This window comes from Camelus ferus, chromosome 3 (assembly GCF_009834535.1).
Source record: "Camelus ferus isolate YT-003-E chromosome 3, BCGSAC_Cfer_1.0, whole genome shotgun sequence".
Taxonomy (NCBI): domain Eukaryota; kingdom Metazoa; phylum Chordata; class Mammalia; order Artiodactyla; family Camelidae; genus Camelus; species Camelus ferus.
In genome coordinates, this window is record NC_045698.1 from 23731558 (window position 1) to 23753424 (window position 21867).

Below are 21867 nucleotides of genomic sequence, written 5' to 3' on the forward strand. Positions count from 1 at the left end.
GAGAGCAGATTAAGAGATGCTGTAGAATTTTGGTTCCTGAAAACCAAATTCTTGGAAGCTGGAGACTGATCTTTCAAGAGGAGGTGTGAGGTGGGAAAGGGAATGAGACAAGTACAACCTGTCCTGAAGGAAAAAGACTGAGATCCTGTTCTGAGGGGACCGCCAGACTTTCAGGTGTGAGGTTTCTTACTGTTTCTAACACCGAGGAGAGAAGGCAGGGAATCAGAATTCCCATAGGACACTACCTTAACTAAGTTTCATTTATTCTAAGGAGTACTCAGTGTGTTGACCTGCATGATGAATTCTTCCTTAACCCCCGGATGGTCTATGGGACCATCCCTGAAGAGTGACAGATTTCTCATGACAATTCTGTTCTGGTCACAGCAGTGTAGTTCTTTCTTGAGGCTGCTCCGAGATCGGGGATCAAACATCAATCTACCCACCCAGCTGCCAGCTTTGACAGAGGTGCTACTGTTGTTCTGCTTGGCAACCTAGTTTTGGGGTTAAAAACCCCCACCATGTGAGCACCTACTGGTGTGCTTATTTTAATGACATGATCATTATACAAACATGTCTGCTTAAATAGCCTCTTGAACTACAAATCATTTTGTAATTTTGTTGGAAATTCCCTGCAGTATCTGAGATTTAAGGCTCAAAATGTGAGCTCTGCAGCCCCAGCATCCCTTGTCGTGCTTTCTGTAACACAACACAGTGCAATGAGGAAGCGCTCAGAACCTTGCCACAAAAACAGAAGCTGCCTGACCTCCCCAATCCTGAGCAATCTTGAGAAGTTAGCTTTTTTTAGAAAACAAAATAATGCTTTTATTTTAAAGTAGTCATATTAGTCTCTCACTGCCCCTTAGGAAGAAACCTTAATGATACTGATATTGAAAACCAATGGGCTAATAAAGATGGAATTGTAAGCTCTTCAGGTCTCCAAAATACAAAATAAATGAACAAGTGAACACAACAAAGAACAAAAGTAGCATGGCAGTGTATCCATGTGTAACACTGCTGTTAGACTCTTACTGAGATTCTCTTTATTAAGGCAACTTGTCACTTCGGTTTTGACAATAAAATAATGCGTAGGTAGCCCAGGATTTTTAGGAAAGTATGTTGAAGTGTGTGATTCTGCTATGATGGGTACTAGGGAAACAGAAGGGGGGGCAAGGCCTTCATGAAAGATCTCTGTGAAAAGGGTCACCCTGTCCTCATTCAAACCTGAGGGCTTCTAAGAACGTGGCTAGAGGGAGAAATGACCGTGACTTTTGTCTACGACAAGGACAAAAGCATCAACAAGGAAGTGGTCAAATCAGCTGACATCAGTGATTTAGTTTTTGGATGCCTGTCGTGTGCCAAGCCCTGTGCTGAGTGCGGGGATCGTGTACACATTCCTAACGTTTAGAAGGGGACACTGCCATGTGTACAAGGCAAATGAGTCACAGAACAGTGAGTTGAATGTCATAGGAAGGGCCAAGAGAAAGTGCTATCTATGGGAATCCAGGGGTGGAAAGCTTGATTCTGTTGGGGGATCAGAGGCTTCCTGGTCAAAGCAGTATTTGAGATGGACCTAGAAATATGGGTACAATGTAGATGGGCGTGTATGGCAATTGAGACAAGGAGTAGGGATGCAGAGAGGACATTTGAAGCTGAGGAAATGCAGTGATCAGAAGCTTTGAGGTTGGAATGCCAGGTACATTGCGGGGGAAGTGGGAGGCAAAGCAGTGTGGCTTCCCTTTCTCCGACAGGATTTCCTAGGATTTCTACAAAGAATGTAGGTGTCCCTGCACTTGCTCTATTGGTCTGGTAATGGAACATTTTTGTCCCAGAGTGGATATGACATTGATATACTAAGAACAAATGTTTGAGTTTCCAAGGTGGCTAAAGGCTTTTAAAATTGGATTCTGTCAACTCATTCAAACCTCAATGCGGTTGAGTTAAAAAAAGTAAAGTATTTGAATATTTGTGTGTGTGTGTGAGAGAGAGAGAACGTGTGTGCATGTGCGTGTGTGCGTGTGTGTGTGTATTCTAGCTCTCTTCTTCATCCAATAGCCCAGCCAGTGTTCCATCTGAAACGAGCTTCATTTACAATAAAGACTGTGGTTGGCCAGAGATGACTACTCTTGACTTCCTGGGGGTCTAGGGTAGATGGCCCTCAGCTGCGGGTCACCCTCCCAGGTCACCCAATCATTCATTTCAAAATCTTCAATCACCAGAGCTATCCTTGCAGAAATGATCAGGAAATAAACATGGAACTCCCTCTGCAAATAATTCCACTTCTAAACCTTACAGAGATCAAGGACAGGGAGGTGAAACAAAAGAGGCAGGTTGGTGCTGTTTCTCTCAGGAAGCTAAGTGCTGTGTCATGTGGGCTCCTAGGGGCACCTGCTCATCTTCCTCCTACGCTGTGGGGTTGGGAGCAGGTGTTCTCCCCAGTCGTTCCTGTAAGTCAGTCACGACCCTGCTGCTCTAGGATGGATGATGTGAGCGGGAGAGGGAGGGAGGAAGGCTGGGTAAGATGGAGTAGTTTTGCATGTGAACACCCCCGAAAAAAAATGAGATGCTTTCCTTTGTGAGTGAATATAGCAGTAGAAGGCAGGGGGACCTGACTGAGGGGCAGAGAATAAGTGTCTGTGAGGAGAGGAGAATATCTCAGAGATTAAGTGAAACAACAGCACATTCAGGTTTGAGAAGACAGCCCAGCCCAGTCCAGGGAAAAAAAATAATAATCTGGAGAAAAATGGGATAAACTGCAGGATCCCAGAGAGACTGGTGTCTGATCAGGAAGCTGTGTGTTCTGCAGGTGGCAAGCATGAGCAGTGAGCAGGAAGGAGTGACCACTTCCATGTAAGCCCCTGCCCCTCCTTCCTCCCGCCCCACCACTGCACACAAACTAGAAGAGGCCAGATCTCCAAGGGGCTCCAGATGTACCACCTCACACCCTAGCACTGCCCCAGGCACAGGGGTGATGATGCAGTGGCAGCAGAGATCAGACTCTTAAAAAAGGAGGCGATCAAGAGAACTGCAGCAGCAGCCTGGAAGCCCCCAAAAGCAGCAAGAGGAGAGGGAATGTGAGATAATGCAGACCCAGTTTGAGACCACTAGAGAAACTGGGAAGGAGGGGGCTGCCCCACAATGACTGAATCTGGCTTGCCCTCTGGCTGGCACTCTTCAGTGCTGCCCTCAGACCTGGGCAGCCAGCCCTGCCCTGGGTTTGATTATTAGAGGACTCTGCTCTGACCTCCCCTCCCAGCTGTGCCCATCCCCACATGCAAGGAATCCACCTCCCACCTTCTGGATGACGCTCCAGTACCTGAGACATCAGAATTCCTCCATCTAAATGGCCCTGAGCCTATTGATAAGGGTTTAGTGGGTCCTTTCCTCCAGACGGTAGACGATACCGCTGAGTCTGTGTACATTTAGGTGTGAGGGGTGACTTAGGGTGGCTGTTCAGAGGTGTGATAGAGAGTGGAGGGGCTGGGAAGGCCATGGGTGTACCAATGCCAAAGTGCACACAAGGGCCCTCACGGTACAGGACAGAGCTAAGGGCTGGAGGAGGACGACGGACCTCCATCAGTGTTCTTGCCCTGAGCCCTGCAAATGGAAATGTCAGGAGTGGGTCTGTACTCCTCATACCCCCGGCAGTTGTGTGAAAGAGGGCCCAAAGACCCACCCAAAGAGCATGGTTCCTCTTCTCAGAGCTGCTACCCCAAATGAGCTGACACCGCAGGGCCTGCCGCGCTACTGAGCGGTCCATTCTACTCTGCCCGAGGTACACCACAGAGCAGTCCAAATCCCGATGGCCCTGTCTTCCAAGCACCTCGTTTCCTTTCTCCAAATTCCCTTCCAGCATGGAAGTTAGAAATTCATGCTAAGTTAGAAACTCATCTGAGGCCATTAGACTACACCACCAGACTCTTAAGACGAAGCAGGAAGATTAACCACATACATCTTTTTAATTGTAAAGACATGTGGGCAAATCATTCTGCGCCCCACAGGCCCATCTGGAATTGTGTAGACAAACACTTTTGAAGTGCTGTGGATGGGGGGAAATCTAGGCCTGGGGGAGCAGGATGGGGAGCCTTTAAAAATAGTGATGATGGCTATCACTTACCTAGCACAGACCAGCTGCCCGCCTGCAGGCTCAGAGCTGCTCTCATAGGAAACAGCAGAGCCCAAGTGCCTGGTTCAAAGCCCAGCTCTGCCACTTAGGGCTGTGCAGCTTCAGACGAGTTATGCAATGATCATGCCTGAGAGAAGCTAAAGCACTTGGAGAAGAGAAGATCACAGGGGACACAGGACGCAGTTCTTCGAAAGCCTTTCATATAAACTCCAGGGGATGGAACCAAAGTGCAGGCTAGAGAGAGAGATTTTCACCTTGTCAATAAAATGAGCTCTTTGAAAGTGGTGAATCCTCCAGCATGAGATGTTCAAGTAGACATGTCAGGGATATCATAAATTAACCCGAATTAATTACGAGCAAGTAAATATGAATTAAATATGAGTAAATTAACATCATAAAATAAATCATTGCCAATATTTTGAGTAATGGCAAATCTGATGAAAAATATGCCCCTCCCACCTGACTATATTTGGGCCCCTGGTTAAAAAAAAAAAAAAATCACATCCTAGAATAAATCCTAGCATCACAGGTACATGCTAGTCTGCTTCTCGGGTTTCGTCAAGGCCTGAAATGCCCTGTGGAAAACAGAGCCTGTCTCTCCATTCAGCTGCACCGAGACACAGGGAGAAAGGCACATGGAGGTGCTGTCACCCACACTTGTTCTTTGCCACTGGTGAATGGAGGCATAGCCCAGTTTCCCTTAAAACAAATGATGCCTAAAATATGGAAACGGTTGTGCAGACGGCTGGATGAGAGTGAGGGGTCGGCAGACGACTGCAGCTACAAGTCATAACACGGGGCATCCAATGGGCAGACACAAGACGAGCAGAGCTAAAGAAAAGATTGATTTCTTGCTGTGTGCTCCACTGTGTCTGACATTAGGGACGATGTCTCTTTATTGACCTAATCCATGTGTCTAACAAAGAGAGCCACAAAGCAACTGCCGATCAGTGCCAGCACAGAGGCTGTGATCACCACGACGACGACGCTCCCGGCCATGTTGACCAGAAAGCCCAGGCCACCTCCGACCAGGATCTGAGCCAGCTGCACCATGCAGGTGAGAGAGGCGCAGTCCAGGCCCTGCCCTCTCCCGCTGCTGTCCAGGTCCCCTCCCCGGGCCTGCTGCCTCTGCAAGGGAAGCACAGGAACAGCATTTGATCTACACCAACTGTCCTTCAGGGCAGAAGTCAGCAAGCAAACTTTTTCTGTACAAAGCCAGATAATAAATACTTTCAGCTTGTGCGTCGCATGGTCTTGGTTGCAACTACATGACTCTGCCACTGTTGTGCAAAAGCAGTGGCAGTGCATTAACAAGCTGGCACTCCAACATAATTTGGTGGACATTGGTGTTTGAATTTCATGTAACTTTCACTTGTCACAAATATTATCCTTCTACTGATTTTTTAAAAATCATTTAAAAAAATTTAAAAGATTTCTTAGCTCACAACAGGCTGGACAAAAGCAGGGCGTAGGCCACACTTGGCCAACAAGACATAGTTTGTCAACCCCTGATTTAAGCACCACGCCCTGCCTGAACCTGTCTTCCCTGCCTGCCACAAAGTCTGACACTCCACCATTAACACACAGGAGAGTTAAATGGTTAAGAATGCAAAATTATCTCTTCCTAAGAAGTCAGTATGTGCAATGTAGTAGAAACTCAATAAATAATCCATTCCTTTTCTTCCCTGCTGTCAAAACTTCAAACATTTTTAGAAGGATGTTAAATCACAGATATCTGTAGGAGAAACAACATAAAAATGAAATTCAACCTTTCAAAATATGGTTGATATTTGGTTAGTTGATTAATATCTGATTACTATTTGATATTTGGTCAGAAATGATTGATAAGATTGCCATTTGTTGGGTATCATCTGTGTGCTAGGCCTTCTGCAAGGCTCTTTCACACACGTTACTTCATCGCATCCTCACCACCTCCCTGGATGCATGTATTATTATTATAATGAACCCCATGATGAGAATAACACTACCACCTACCATATTTGCAGTCTGCCAGGTGCCAGGTAGGCATTATGCTAACCAGATCACCTACATTTTCTTGTTTCATTTAATTTTCCAAAACTCTATAAGGTGGGTGTATCATTCCCATTTGATGGATTAGAAAACTAAGGCTCTGAGAGTTTGAGTGACAATGCCTGTACTATTAAATAAAAAAGTCATTGTGCAGAAAAAAATGCATATTATCCTTTGAGTAAGAAAGGGAGAATAATAAAACAGATTCATATTTGCTGGATTTTCATTCAAAAATACTGGAAAGACAGACAAAACCCTGATTAGAATGGTTACACGTAGGAGCCGGGGTGGCAGACAGGGAAAGCGTGGAGGGAGGGGTGGCAGGAGCCACTTACTACACACTCGTGTATCTTTGTGGGTGCTGAACCACGTGACTGCATTGTCCATCTAAAAATGAACTCATTTTAGTGATATTTAATACACAAATGAATAGCATTCCCAGTGTCACCAAGCTGCCATGTGGGGGAGGCAGGATTTGAATGCAAGTTTCTCTGAGTCCTAAGCCTATGTATTTTGGGCCGAGTACCATCTAACTCTCTTAGAGGGACAGTTCTTTATGCTGCTGTCTCTTTAGCAGCGAAGTCCCCTTTACCGGGGAAAAACTGCATATTTTGATAAGAAAAAACTTTACAGCAGAAATACCCAACCTAGTGCTCTTTTAGGGCAATGTAGGGTCTTGCCCTCTGGCGTAAGTGCTGAGGTGGAGATGGGGAGGCCTCCCTTCAAGCAACTGGCGGAGGTGATCACCTATGACCGGCTTTCCTTCTTGCACACAGGGTCTGACTTACTAATACCTAGACATCCAAGGAAAATGTTGCTTACAAATTTCCTACCCTCCACCAATAACTCCTGGAAATTCCACCATGCACCCATACAGTGGTTCAGGCTAGGAGCCCTCGATGTGGCACCCAGAAATGTTGCAGTCATAAGCCCAGGGTTCCCCTTGCTTGGTCTCTGTGTGATTGTGGGCTGGTTTCTCAGCATTACCAACCCCCTGCACCACCTTCCTGGCCCCTCCACCGGCCCACTGCTTCCTAATCTGCCCAATGGGAGTCATGGTACCTGCCCTATTGCTCCCAGGTGCACAGGGCTTCAGAGTAAGGCCCCGGAGGGGTTGGGGCTGGGAAGACAGTCATGCCTTGGCCAGACCATTGTTACACCTGGCTGGACATTTTAGTGCTGCTGTTTCAAGAGCCCTTATTTTTCACCTCTGCTTTACACCTTCCTACCAAGCCCCCCCAGCCTTCAGGTGACTCCAGATGTGACTCAGAGCCGAGGCTCAACAACGCACCTGCTCCTCCTCGCGGTGGTACACGGCAATGAGGTTAAAGGGCACGGTGTACAGGGTGCTAGACATCACGCCAAACAAGGTGCACATGGCCAGGGTGGAGTAGACATTCGGGAAGAGCCCGATAAAGCCCGTCCCCAGGCCAAACAGCAAATACCCCGTGAAGTAAAGACCCTTTAATCCGATGTGGGGAACCAAAGCTTTCTGAAAGTCTGCGGGGAGAAGAGAGGGAGAAATTACAGCTGGCAGTGCTTCACAACATTTCATCATTTCAGACAACCTTTCCTTCTGAAGAGCCACTTTTTTTAGCCTTCCTTTGATCCTGAGTCATGAACGAAAGAAGCTCCTTATCTGTGCTTGAAAACAGCTGGCTTTTTGAATCAGCTCTGAATCCTTTGCATAAAAGAGAGCTGGAAATTGCCTTGGTGGGTTGACTTCTTTTCTGCAAGAAAGGACCAGGCACTGTGTCGTGGACAGCTGAATAGCAACAGGTTGCAGAAGAAGTGATACAAAAGCCCACCTTGGTTATGGGACCCTGGGGCTACAAGGCATGGAAGAAAAGTGGGGGTCTTTCTGATTCACAGGGATCTAGCCTAACAGGACCAAAATAACAATCCAGGTCTGTCTTGGCCCCCAAAGCCCAAAGTCAGGTTGGGGAAAATGGAAATAACCAGATTTTATAGAATGATCCAAGTTGTTCAGTATCTTCACCCCACCTGAATGCCGTCTACACAACATGAGAAAGAAGTAAAGAATGTCCATCACCTGACTTGCCAGCCCTTCCCAGGCTGGCAAGGGGCTCCCCTCACGGGCGCCTCCCATTGCTGGTGCCCTTATTCTCTATGGACAACTTCTGGAACTTCCCTAAACCCCAGCTTCCTCATCAGAAAACGTGGAACTAATAAAACCTTTCTTTGTGGTTGTTATTAGGATCAAATGAGATAAACTGTGTCAGATAAACTGAAATCACCCAGCACAAGCACACAGAAGACATCCAGTTAATGGTGCCTATCATTATTTCAGCAAATACAGGCTTGGCTGAACATGGTTGACTCGTACCTTGGGTCCCCTCGCGGCAGGTGAACTTAACTTGCTAATAAAGGTATCACGGTAGAGCTCATTTTTTAAAATGGAAAATTCTGCTTTAAAATATTTTATTATGTTTTCCACCATGGTAGGGAAAGTCCCTAAAAAGTACTTTTATCTCCCTTTTTTAATTGGTTATTTTTAATCTGTATTTTCCTTATCTTTCCCTGCTCATTCTACTGGAACACATGAACTCATGGGGATAAACAAATGACAGATACTAGAAATGTGCCTATTCAAGAGTGTAATTTTCCATATCTATTCAAATAATTATTAGATTTACACTGCAAAGACAAGAAACCTAATCTGTATTACAGTTGTATCAGTTCTGAAACCAAACAGTGTCTTGGGGCATCCCATGGAGTTCTGAAAATGTTAAATGAGCCATCATTGCTTCCTCTATTAAATTCATCCCACGACTGGAGGGCTGTTGTCAAGGATGAAAGTAAAAGCAGCATAAAGTGAGGTCTGTTTCTGTTTGCTTAATGATTATATTTATGTGGAAAATGTAATCTAAGTTGTCTCAGTACCTGAAAGCTATTATCAGTACTTCTTAGGGAAATGTTCTCACAAGCGTACAGGCCAGTCAGGAAGAAGGCAAAGGAAAATAAAGAGATATTTGGAAACATAGGTAACTTCAGTACAAAGACTGAAAATCCAGCAAAGAATGCTTTATTCATGAAGATAAATCAATCAATTTAAGGACCAAGTTGACTCACTGGGTCTGATAACAATTCACACTGTGTCTCTCATCAAGATTGCAGGGAAATGACTGATTAAAGGCCAGCTATGAATAGTAGTGCATGAGATGGACAACTGGCTATCTTTCAGTACTCAGCCTTGCTCTTCTCATTGATCTGAGCATGGCTGCTGTGCAAAGGCTCTTGAAACCAAGTCCCTTATCACTGTCCCCCACCCCTGGCCCCAGCAGCCAGATTGCCCAGCCGAGCTCTGTCTGGACAGAAATTCTGGACCTGGACCCAATGTTACGTGATGAATCCAAAATAGAGGATTATATGGTGTGCTCTGGAATTGAAGGAAATGATTGATTCTGCCCAGAGTGGGCTGGGATGCGGCAGAAAGACTTCAGATTGCACAGAAGAGGTCACATTGGAGCTGGGTCTGAAAGCATGATTAGTAGTTGTCAGGGTGGGAAGGTAGAAAAAGCAGTTCAAGTGGAAGAAACCAAAAGCAAAACAGAGATGAAAGTCTGCACAGAGGGTCACTGGGGGATTTACTGTGTGGGAGCGACAGAGGTCCAAGTGTGAGCCAGGCCAAACTGCGAACCCTGGAGTGCCAAGATTGGGGCTCTCTCTTATGAGCATGAGAGCCCCTGAAGGTCCTTAGGCAGAGTGGTTGGTGCTTTATAAGTAAAATTTTACTTCTAACTCACAATGATAGGGATCCCATGTACTTACACATGAGATGTAACTATGGAAAACTATTCAAATATTAGTTTATTTTGTACACAGGGCTTTTAACTAGAAAAGACCTAAAAGAAAAAGCATGCTTTTAATTTTTAAATGCCATGAATTTCACACAGAAACTCAAACTAGACTAATGGAGGGTCCCTAGGAGGGATTCTCTGAGGAAAAAAAAAAAAAGGTTAAAATGCTAATTTTGACACAAAATTAAAATGCTAATGATGTTTTGAAAAATGTATTCCTCTTACAAGAATAAGATTAGGAACAAACAGTCCCCTCACCTGTTGAAAGCACAGAGGGATGGAGATGGATAATTTATTAGATCCTTTTGGTCTAATGCTCCCTGATTCTAGGTACTTGAAATCTTCCTCCTGGAATTTTCTTAATTCATACACTCTAAGGGGAAAAAAATGGGTTTTGCTAAGGAAAGGTATGCTTTAATCCACCACTATTTGGTTACCATAAATTTAGAAATAATGAATTTTATGGTTCTATGATTATTGCACTCATACATTCCTTGTATGTTTGTATTAGGTCCCCTTTGCTCAACTGTGCTATATTTTGAAGAGACTTTCTTGATTTCAAAGCAGGTTTCCCACTGTGGTATGGCTATGTGGTAAAGGGCTGAATGCCAGGCTAGGGGTCATTATAAACATTCACCCTCTTCTCCCACAAGCAGCACACTTCAGTGACAGAATGATGCCCCTGAGAATGGCAACAGGGATTTGTCCCTCATCACCTCCCCCTCCCCAACCTGGGCCATACCCCTGCCGTCTCCTGGGCCTATCCAAAGCCTAGAGCTCTGCCCTGGGGGCCAGCTATTCTCCTCCCAATGCCGGGGAAGCTCCCAGATTTCCACTCCAAATGGGGGAATTGCACACCCTTTATTGTCCAGAGTTTTCACTTAATTCAATGCATGGAGCACTTGGAGATTTCCATACAAATTAGCAAGCACAAAATGAGCCTGTGTTATGCCCGAGAGTTGGAGTACGTCCATTTGGACTTATTGAAAACCAATCCCAGAAATCCTCTTGCTTACAGTGTCCTCACAGCTGCAGCTTAGCTAAGGGGTGGTTAATAGGCTGCAGATCCGGTGGAAAGCTGGCACCTGAGAAGTAAAGCCATTGTCCTCAATCTGGAACCGTGCTCCTGTAACATACCACCCTGCCCATCTGAGTTAAGGTCATTTTACTTGTTAACCTTGTCACCTAGCATTTTAATCATCCCTTCAATTTTACATGTTAATTCTGTCATCTTGCATATTAACCATCCTCCAATTTTGTGTCATTTTCAAGACTGATAAGTACATTTATGAAACTCCACCAGTGATCTTACTCCAGCAGAACAAAGACCCACTGTTAATCACAGTCATGGTCTCCACTAAGACTTTATTCCTTATCCGTCCAATACCTCACCAATTTATTTATAAGGTTCCCTTCTACTTCCCACAGAGTCTTGATCAGAAGCCCACTTGTAAGCAGTTTTTGGCAGTTTTTGCAGGAAAGAGGTCTCTGCAAGAAGCTCCTTTTTCTTGTCACTTTAGCAAAGCAACATTGTAACTAACTTAAAAATTTTTTTATTGAACTACGGTCAGTTTACAATGTTGTGTTAATCTCTGGTGTATAGCATAGTGATACAGTTATACATACATATATTCCTTTTCATATTCTTTTTCATTAAAGGCTATGACAAGGTATCAATATAGTTTCCTGTGGTATACAGTGGGACATTGCTGTTCATTTATTTTATACATAGTTGTTAGTATCTGAAAATCCCAAACTCTCAATTTATCCCTCCACTCCCCCTCCTCCCTGGTAACCACAAGTTTGTTTTCTATGTCTGTGAGTCTGTTTCTATTTTGCAAATTAATTTACTTGTCTCATTTCTTTTTAGATTCCACATAAAAATGATCTCATATGGTATTTCTCTTTCTCTTTCTGGCTTATGACAATCTCCGGGTCCATTCATGTTGCTGCAGATGGCATCATTCTATTCTTTTTTACGACTCAGTTGTATTCCATTGTGTAAATATACCACAACTTTATCCTATCACCTGTCGATGGACATTCAAGTTGCTTCCACGTCTTGGCTATTGTAAAGGATGCTGCTATAAACATTGGGGTGCATGTATCTTTTCAAATTAGAGTTTCCTCCAATATATGCCCAGGAGTGGGATTGCTGGATCATATGGTAAGTCTATTTTTAGTTTTTTAAGGAATCTCCATTCTGTTTTCCATAGTGGCTGCACCAAACTATATTCCCACCAACAGTGTAGAAGGGTTCCTTTTTCTCCACACCCTCTCCAGCATTTATTATTTGTAGACTCTTTACTGATGGCCATTCTGACTGGTGTGAGGTCATATCTCATTGCAGTTTTGGTTCACATTTCTCTAACAGTTAGCAAAACATTCTCCAACATAAATCTTAGCAATGTTCTCCTAGGGCAGTCTACTAAGGCAATAGAAATACAAGCAAAAATAAACAAATGGGACCTGATTAAACTTATAAACTTTTGCACAGCAAAGGAAACTATAAACAAAATAAAAGACTACCTATGGAATGGGAGAAAATATTTGCAAATGATGGGACTGACAGGGTCTTAATTTCCAGAATATGGTAACAGTTCATACAACTCAATAACAAAAAAATCTTAAAAACAATAAAAAAAAATAGGCAGAAAACCTAAACAAACGTTTCTTCAATGAAGATGTACAAATGGCCAATAGGCACGCTGTAACTAACTTTTAAACCACGCCCCCTGCCCCTGCCCCTACTCTACTCATCTCCAGCTCAAGCACACTTTTCAAATCTTTTGATCACACAATACCTTGCCTAGCCTGTTGGTTCTTTCCTTAGATCAAAGAACTAGAAACAAAGAATAAGTAATTAACAGATGACCAAATCTCTTCCCCAGCTTCCCTTTCAGTAATCTCATGAACAAACTGTGTGAACAAAACAGCATCTGGAGAAAGATCGCGACAAGGAGTTGACAGGACTGCACACAGTGGGAGACAGTGACAAGATGGATCCCCTATCTCGATGATTAACTGAAATTACTCCCCATTTTCCCTTTAAAAACTCTTATGGCTGAGCAGAATCCTCAGTGCTGGTTTTTGGAGACATGAATCCGTCTTCTCCCCAGATTGCTGGCTTTTCTAATTAAAGCAACTGTGCTTTTTACCAACACTTGTCTCTCAAGTATTGGCTTTTGAGCGGTGAGGAGCTGAACCTGAGTTGGGTAACACAGTGATTCCAAGTACAAAGCAATCATGAAGGAAAAATTATATTCAGAATTCACCATGGAACAGGAAACTTGATGGGTCAATTCTAGGGGAATAGCTTTTCCTAATCTCCATATGTTTATCAAGAATCTGGTATTTTAAAGAGCAAAAAATATAGAAATATAGATACATGAAATCCAAGATTCTGCTAGACCAGAGCCCTTTAGAGGGCACCCTTAGGAGGAGGAGACTTACTTACAAGAATAAAGTGAGGAAAACACAGCATTGATGCACAAGCCCCAACATCCAACCTCGACCCCTCTTTGGTAGATGAGAAACTCTGTGGAGTTGTGTGCCCCATAGGGATCCCCATGGTACACGATCTGAAAGAGAGATTTGGGGCCATTGAGCTACAAGTGCAGGGTGGTAGGGACCCCTTCTCACACATTCTACTTCTCCACCCTTTCCTAGGGCACAGCCCTCATTCCCTCATGACCATGTCACCCGTTTCATCCTTTCACACCTCCGTTCAAGGACCCTCAGGAGGTCCTAATACCTACTACATCAAGTTTATACAGCATCTCCCTGGTTTTTTAACACCTCTCCTTTTACCTGACATCTGGTCCCACCCAACTTAGGCAATCCTGTCACCCATATTCTGTTACAGTCAACAGGCTTCTGACTCACCTCCACACATGCCAGTGTTTTCTCCCCCTCTCCTCTCTCTCCAGCTCCTACTCACCCTTCAAGGTCTGAATCGCACTGCACCTTCTTTATTAAGCCTGCTGTGGCTACTACAGTTCACGCTGATTTTTCCCTATTTGTTGTATTTGATCAAATACCGGCCCCACAGTGTCCTCTAGTTGTGTAGGGTGTAGTTAACTTCCCTCTGGAACCTGTCTGTAAGCCACCTCCTTGGAAGTACTCTTTCCTACACTCTTACTGTGCCCTTCCCAGAGGCTAGCCCAGAAGTTCCCCAGGTGCTGACAGAGGGATTGCTGTGTGAGTCAGTGAGTGTGTGCAGACGTGTCCGTTACCCGGCCCATGAAGTCTGTGAAGAAGAGCATGTTGGACAGGAAAGCGGTCCATCCAATGAGGTGGCTGATGAAAAGGCAGCGGTAGTGGGGAGGCATGCTTATCAGCGCCCTTAGCAATGACTTCATGGTCATTGTCCTTGGAATCTGGAATAAAACATCAAACAGGTGTGACATTCAGTGTAGACACACAGTCCACTGTGGGAGCCAGCACACAGCCATATTACACATCTGTCAGTCGACCATCACACAAGAGTACAGTTTCTGGGCACGAAGGTTAGCATGAAGCAGTCTCATAGGAGGTACGGGACCTGTTAAATACGTGTGGATATACTTGGCAGTTTCTGGCCCAGAGTGGGGCTTTAGGGACATAAGGGTGAAGGGACTGGAAATGGAGCTTGCTTTGAACCAAGATGTAAGAGACATCTAGCTTCCTATCTTTGAATGACAGAACCACTGCATGAGGACCAAGCTCAAAGATCTAAGCCAGCCCTTAAATGGTTATAATTCTGTGACTTCTTGACTCTTAGAACAAGATGGCGTCTTCGATCTCCAGCCTCATGATTCTGCTGCTACACTGCAAAAGGATTTTTCAGATATAACTAAGTTTACTAATCAGTTGACTTTGAATTAATGAAAAGGGAAATCATCTGGGGGACCTGAACCAACTCACATGAGCCCTTTAAAAAGACGGCATTGTCTCCAGCTGGGAGCAGAAGGGGATGTCAGAGAGTCTCAAAGCACAAGAATTTCTGGCTTTGAATGTGGAGGGGGCCACATGGAAAGGACCCGAGTACAGCTTCTAGGAGATAGAAGGACCCCTGGTCATCAGCAAGAAAACAAGGACCTCAGTCCTACAATCACAAAGAGCAACCACCATTCCACCTGCATGAGTTCAAAGCTGATTTCTCCCCATTTGAGCCTCTAGATGAGAAAGTTCCACCAACACCTTGATTTCAGCCTTGTGGCACCCTGAGCAGAGAACCCAGACTTGTGACCTATAGAAATATGAGATAAGTGCGTGTGGCTTTAAGCTGCTAAATTCATGGTAGTTTATTATGTAGCAATAGAAATCTACTGTATAGAGCCAATCAGCTCCCTGTTCTTGGCCAGGTACCTTCTCTCAGTTTATTTCTCTGGATCCTGACATTAGCCAACACATGTAAATGAGCCCTACGTTGAGTCAGAAGTGAAAACACTGTAGAACATACACAAACACACATACACACACACATCTCCCAGTACATATGCCCCCAATTGTTTAAATCTAGACTTAAATTATGGTAAAACCAGAGGCTCTAATTTATTGGTATCAGGAGCATCAAGAGAATGAAAAATTTTGAACTATTGACACAACTGTTTTGAAATGCAAAAAAATGGAACAGCCTTTAACATCTGGTCGTGTAAGACAAGAAAGAACCTCGGGAATATTAAGCACTCAGTTGCCCTGAAGACACTGAGACGATAAACATCAAGCATAGTAGGGTAATAGGTCTTTCTTGTCAGATTTTTATTTATTCTGAATATTGACATAATGAAATTGGGTCCTGGCTAGTTTATTTATAAGACAGCCTCCTGAAATTTTCTATTTTAACTATAGCAGCATATTGTTTTATGACTCTTAACCATATGTGATAGTGCTTTTTACTTCTTTGATGCAGAAAATCATATTTACCCCTTGTAAGTTTGTTATACAAGCTGATTTTTTTAATTCATAAATTTGGTAGTATTTAACCACAACTCAATTGATTTTTTAATACTTAGTCAGTATTCAAAAGTATAGGCATTCCCTTGGAGTTAGTAAAAATAACTATTTTCTACATATAGAATATGGTACTTAGCAAAACAAATGGTGACCATAACAGAAATTCAAAGCAGAATTATTACTTTTTTCCTTGACCACAGGATGAAGCAATTAAAGGTATAGACTGAGAAACAGCCCGATTTTCATGTCTCAGAGTAAGCAGTTTATCGTCACTTTCTTTCTTTTCTTTCCAAAAATTCAAAATTTTAAAAAGTGAATCTGACCAGCAAGTATTCAGCCTCATTCCAAATACTAATTTGTGCTTCTGTCTTATACGTAATTTTCAGCCTGCTCTCATTGTTAACCTATTTTTTCTTTCTTCCGAAAATAAATATGAACTTCCAAATTGTACCCAGTCTTTCTGTAAAAGCTGAGGATGCAACTGTTCAAAGCCCTTTTGGATATTTTAACTCAGAATGAAAATGCAGCTGGCACATTATTCACTGACTCTTCAATCCCCTTGGTGAAGTCCTTGCAATGATTCTGAGCCCTTGAGAGTTGTACTGCATGCATTGTGTAACTTTGTCAACTAGAGATTGGGTAGTGATGGATTTATAAGTGAGAAAGTTGCAGAGCCACCTGGGGAAGAGAGAACTGTACAAAACTGCCCTCAGGAGACTAAATATTGAAGGGAGCAACTGATGGCAAGGAGGACCTGGAGACAGATTTTATGGGATCTGGTTTGAACCCTGAAATAATTCAGGCCTTTTGCCATTAAAAAAAAATAAATCACAGTGCTCAAACTGCACAGCCACCCTCACTTTGGAAAGTATGGACTTAAACCAACAATGAAGTCCAGGGCCCTGGCCCTGACACAGTGGAGACTCCCACTGCTCAGCTGGAAGTTCCCAAGATGCACATTTGGAAGAGGGGAGTCAGATGCTTGGCTCTGAGTCTAAGAATTACTCTTTTCTTTCTTATGTTATTTTCCTTTTATTTTTTAAAACACATAACAGAACCATTCTGAGCCTACAGTGTTGTCCACATGGCACGTATTAATACAAGTTCATTGTATCTGATGCATTTCTTTTCTTAATAGCTTGGAGGGTTTTATGCCTTTCAAAAGATTTCCACCCACTAGATTTCATCTGATCATCACAACAGCCTCGGGTAGAGTGAGACAGCCGCTGCTGGGCGACTGTTTGAAGGTAAGTCATATCCATCAACGGGGCAAAGAGGCAGGGATAATCTATAATACCTAATTATCTTTAGTAAAACCCTGCCTTCTTTTGTTCCTTAAACCACAACCTTTTTTTTCTTCATTTTCAAAGTAATACTTTTCTATTATAGAAATGTTGAAAACAGTGAAGGGTTTAGAAAAGAAAATGAAAACCGCCTGTCAGCCCATCCGCCCAGAGACAGTAACTTCAATGAACACTTTGGGTATATATCCATCCTCTCTATTTTTTCTCTGTATGTGTGTAGCTTTTCCCACAATGGAGATCATTCTTCATATGAATGTGTATTTTGCGTAATTATTATATCTCAAAGAAATCTTCAAAAACATACACATCTTTTAATGATCGAATGGGTTCCACTGTAGGCTCTCCCATGATTCCTGTGCTGCCTTGCAGAACTGCACAGCACAGGGGATCCATCCCAGCTAAGATCAGTGGGGAGTGTGGGTGTTCTCCCCCGAGGCAGCCCAGAGCAGGGAAGGGCTAATCAGGTCTCTGCAGATCTAGATTCTCACATTTTCTCTATTTGCTGTGTGATCAAGAGAAAATGAAGCCTTCATCCCGATAACCTCTTAGTTCTTCCAGTTCGCAACCCAGGGACGCTGTCATTTGGAAGAACAACTTTATAATCCTAATCAAAGAGGTGAAAATATTTCTTGTGGCCTGAGGATGATTCCAGGTTTCTCTCCTGGCCTAACATTTTGCAACTGGCTTCAGCTTCCCTGGTTTGATGTTCTGAAAAGAATCAGGTACAAGAGGGCTGGAGGAAAATGCACGCATTTTTCTATTAGGTGCAAAGTTTTCATTCCAAGGGTAAGAGCTCCTGGAGATTTGAGGATTCAGTTAGACTTCACAAAACTCTTCACACCAAATAAGGAAACAAAACAAAGACAAAGAATAATTTTTTTAAACATGAATAAAAGGCAAGAACAAGAATCTTTTTTCCTCAGTAAAGAGAAAAGAATTTGCATCTTTACCTGTTCAGCAGGATTTTTGGGTTTTCCTCCTTGCAGTACCAGCTCTGGGTTTACACAACCGTTTTTCACTTTCTCAATAGACCCATACTGGTACGTTCTATTGGATGACACTGCAAGGTCGCAGGGGGCTTGCTGTGTGGGAATGTCTTTAAGCGGGACTTCAGGGATACTGCACAGATGGATGATAAAACACAAAGCGAGCACCAAGGACGAGAAGAAGAACATGACCTGGAATTCTGTGCCGAGCACTCTTCCCAGCTCCAGGTGGGCCCAGTCGATAGCACCCAAGACGTAACCCAGGGCACCTCCCAAACCTGGAAAGCAAGAAAGAGCAGTATTAGCATAATTAGAACCGTTTTCTCTCGCCATTGTGCGAGGGCCCTCCCCTTCAGTGGGAAAGCTCCCTAAGGCCCGCAGAGGCAGCCTGCTTATGACTGGAGAGGCAACAGAGGGAGAGGCTATGACACCTGGGCCAGGAAGCAGGGGTTCAAGGCCCAGCTCCAGCATGTACTTGCAGTGACCTTGGACTTGCTCACTCATAATAGGGGGATGATAATAAAAGAGTAACCTACTGGTAGGGTCACAACTGGAAAGTGGAATAGTGCCAGCCACATAGTAAGTGCTTAGTTAATACTGCCACCATCTGAAGTTCTAAATGACACTCTCTACACTGCTTAAGGACCAAAATTCCTGACCTTATAGAGTCCCCAAAGAAAACCAATTTCTGACTGCAATAAAATATAATTATTGTCTTATCATTTATCGATTAATAAGCTTCTTAGGGTGACACAAGTTTGCAGAGATCTTGGAATCTGTCTTCTTTCCTTTATGAAAAGCTAAAGGTACTCGTTCCCAGTTGACAGGCACAGAAAAAATGAAAACAAAAGTTTAAATATGGATTGCTAACAACTTTGTTATCCTCTCACAGGACCCTGGACCTGAAGTCTTCCTGAGCTTGCTTTATCTGCTTGTGCTTAAAGACAGTGTGGCTCGAGGGACACTGAAGAAGAGCTCCTCAAAACTGATCCTGCCCTGATGAATCATATGTCTGATATTCATTCTTTTTGGGTTCCTGTCTTAAAATGAAGCCCTCCTAGTACGGGCAAGACGTTGCAGGACTCAGCGCCAAGGCAGTAGGTGCTCCTCAGACGCTCCTCCGGGCAGGAGGCACCAGTGACTTCTGGGGAGGCTGGGCTGAAGCGGGGTGTACCTGGGGGTGGGAAGATGTCCCAGGAAGCAAGCAGAGGGATGCCAAACACATCTCCTACCTATGTCCCAAGCTTACATAGAGCTGACCCTCCTGTCACTTACCTTTAAATATCAATCTCCCATCATGCCTTGCCAAAGACAAATATCTACCTAGTCAGGGCAGCTTTTTGTTTGTTTGTTTATATTTTTCTTGTGTGAGTGGAGGCTCCATTTTATTTCCCAGATAAAGACAACATCCTCTTAAATCAGGGAATCAAGGAAGAAAACAATTCTTAAAGGAATTCTCTATCTCTAACCAGAAACACTTAAGGCTTACACAAACCCTGATCCCAGGAACACAAATCTGAAGGCCAAGTACCATGAATCCTAATTTATTCAGAACGGTGGAAAAATGGATGCTTCTGGTCACTCCACATTCTGGCTAGTTGCAGTTCATCACGAGGATATTTACAGATGAACAACTGTTTAACCATTGAATTCCAAAAATAAAGCATCATTATCATGCTCTGAGTGCCAAAGGATTTTAAGGTGGAATTAGGGGAAATGGTGGCCAACAGGGTGCAATGAAAAAAACATGTTCTCTGCCAGCAGGGAATATATGGTCTAATTATGGGTGATGGGCAGATAAACAGAGAAATGACACATTTGGTGACCTGTTTGCGTGGTAGGTGCCCTGGTTGGCTCAGAGAGGAAGGGGAGGCCCTTGAGGCAGTCACACTGCTGCTGATGCAGAGGGCAGTTCTGGAGCATGTGGTGCCTCGGATCACCATTAGACAATAAATAACTCTCTTTGTTCAACCATGGAGATTCCTAGGTTGTCAGAGGTCATGTGCTGAGCCAAGCAGTCAGCCAACAAGAATCACGAAAGGCCCAGCACTATTGCAGGGTCTGTCTAAGCCAGGATTCTCAACCTCAGCTCTACTGACACCTGGGGCTGACTAATGCTTTGTCATGGGGGCTGTTCTGTGCGTTGCAGGATGTTTAACACCCTGTCTGACCTCTCCCTGCTAGATGCCAGTAACAGCCTCTCCATTGGTTATGACAACCACAAATATCTCCTGACATTGCCAAATGTCCCCCAGGGGGCAAAATGGGCCCCAGCTGAGAACTCAAGACCTTGATAAACCTTATGGAAAACTGACACATTCCTTTTTCAAAACTATTCCTTGATCAACCTTATGGAAAACTGACACATTCCTTTTTCAAAACATTTGTAACTAGGCCGGTGGTTGTCATATTGTCATTTATTTCTCTTAACCATTTATGCTTCTTTTCTTCAAACTTATTGTTCCACTGAGCAGAGGAAATGTAGAGCAGAAGACCCCTGACTCTTTGAAAGAACTGATATGTGAAATAAATCCTCCACTGTACAGAGGAATCGTGGCTTTATTTTATGAATAGAAATATATGGATATAAATATAATGATCGACTTAGATACTGACTCGAACCCTTGAGTCCTACAATTGGAAGGTTTCCTAGCCTAGTTTTACGCCTACTAGTTTAGTGTACTCCAATAAATATTGATTATACCGTATAGCGCAGGGAAATAGATACAAGATCTTGTGGTAGCTCACAGCGAAAAAAAATGTGACAGTGAATATACATACATTCATGTATAACTGAAAAGTTGTGCTCTACACTGGAATTTGACACAACATTGTAAAATGACTATAACTCAATAAAAAAATGTAAAAAAAAAAATACTGAGCACTAAATGTATGTAAAAAGCGACACCAGCTTCTGGGGATGTAGACATAAGACAGAGCAGCCCATCCTCTCTTCCCCAGAAGGAGGTTCCAAGTGGGAGAAACAGATAAGTAAACAGCTACTTTCAAAAAACTGTGATAAATGATGTTTGAACTGTGAGCTGGGTACTCAAAGAGTGTAGAGGAGTTCTGAAGGGTTTAGTTATTATTGGAGCTTAGTTAATGGTATCAAATGATGTTGATTATTAATAATTATTATAGGATTCCTATGAATTAGCAGTGATGTTAACAAGCATTCAGTGTATCAATGAATCCAAAGATTTCAGAGGTAGAAGGATGTTTGGAACTGGTCTAGTTGAATTAGATAAGAAAACCACAGGAGGTAGCATGGAAGGAAGGGGTTTGGAATTATGCCTGATTTCCATTCCCACCTGTGTGCTTTCTAATCATGTGGTCTTGGGCAAGTATCCTTTGAGAACTGGGGGTGGTGATGCCTCCTTGTTTGAGTCTTGTGAGGCTTAACCTGACAATACAGTAAAGCACCCGCATATACCGGGACAGAACCAGGCCCCAAACTGAGTGCCCTGCTGACCTCCTACAGAAATGCTAATCCCAAAGCCTCGCCCAGAAGCAGGAGAAGCTGACTGCTGCCGCAGTGAGGGGAACAATCTGCCAGGAGCTGGCTGGAAGGACATAGTCATTCTGGACCCAGTGACTAGAATCAAGAAGCCACTCTGAGGGGTAAGACCTGGGCTTATCGCTGACCTGGTGTGGCCTGTGGCAAA

The 21867-nt window shown here is 43.6% G+C and overlaps 1 protein-coding gene across 2 annotated transcripts in view; it reads right to left on the minus strand.

Moving 5' to 3' along the window:
• Window positions 1-3977: 3977 nt before the first annotated feature.
• The window catches only part of SLC45A2 (solute carrier family 45 member 2), a 33270-nt gene continuing 15380 nt past the window's right edge, over window positions 3978-21867 (minus strand). For both annotated transcript variants that reach the window (XM_032470764.1, XM_006194813.3), the window contains 5 exons: window positions 18167-18480; window positions 14211-14354; window positions 13433-13556; window positions 7446-7654; window positions 3978-5251 (listed from right to left, as the gene is read on the minus strand). In XM_032470764.1, coding sequence (XP_032326655.1) covers window positions 5027-5251; window positions 7446-7654; window positions 13433-13556; window positions 14211-14354; window positions 18167-18480 — 1016 coding nt within the window. In that variant the 3' untranslated portion in view covers window positions 3978-5026. The remainder of the gene's footprint in view (window positions 5252-7445; window positions 7655-13432; window positions 13557-14210; window positions 14355-18166; window positions 18481-21867) is intronic.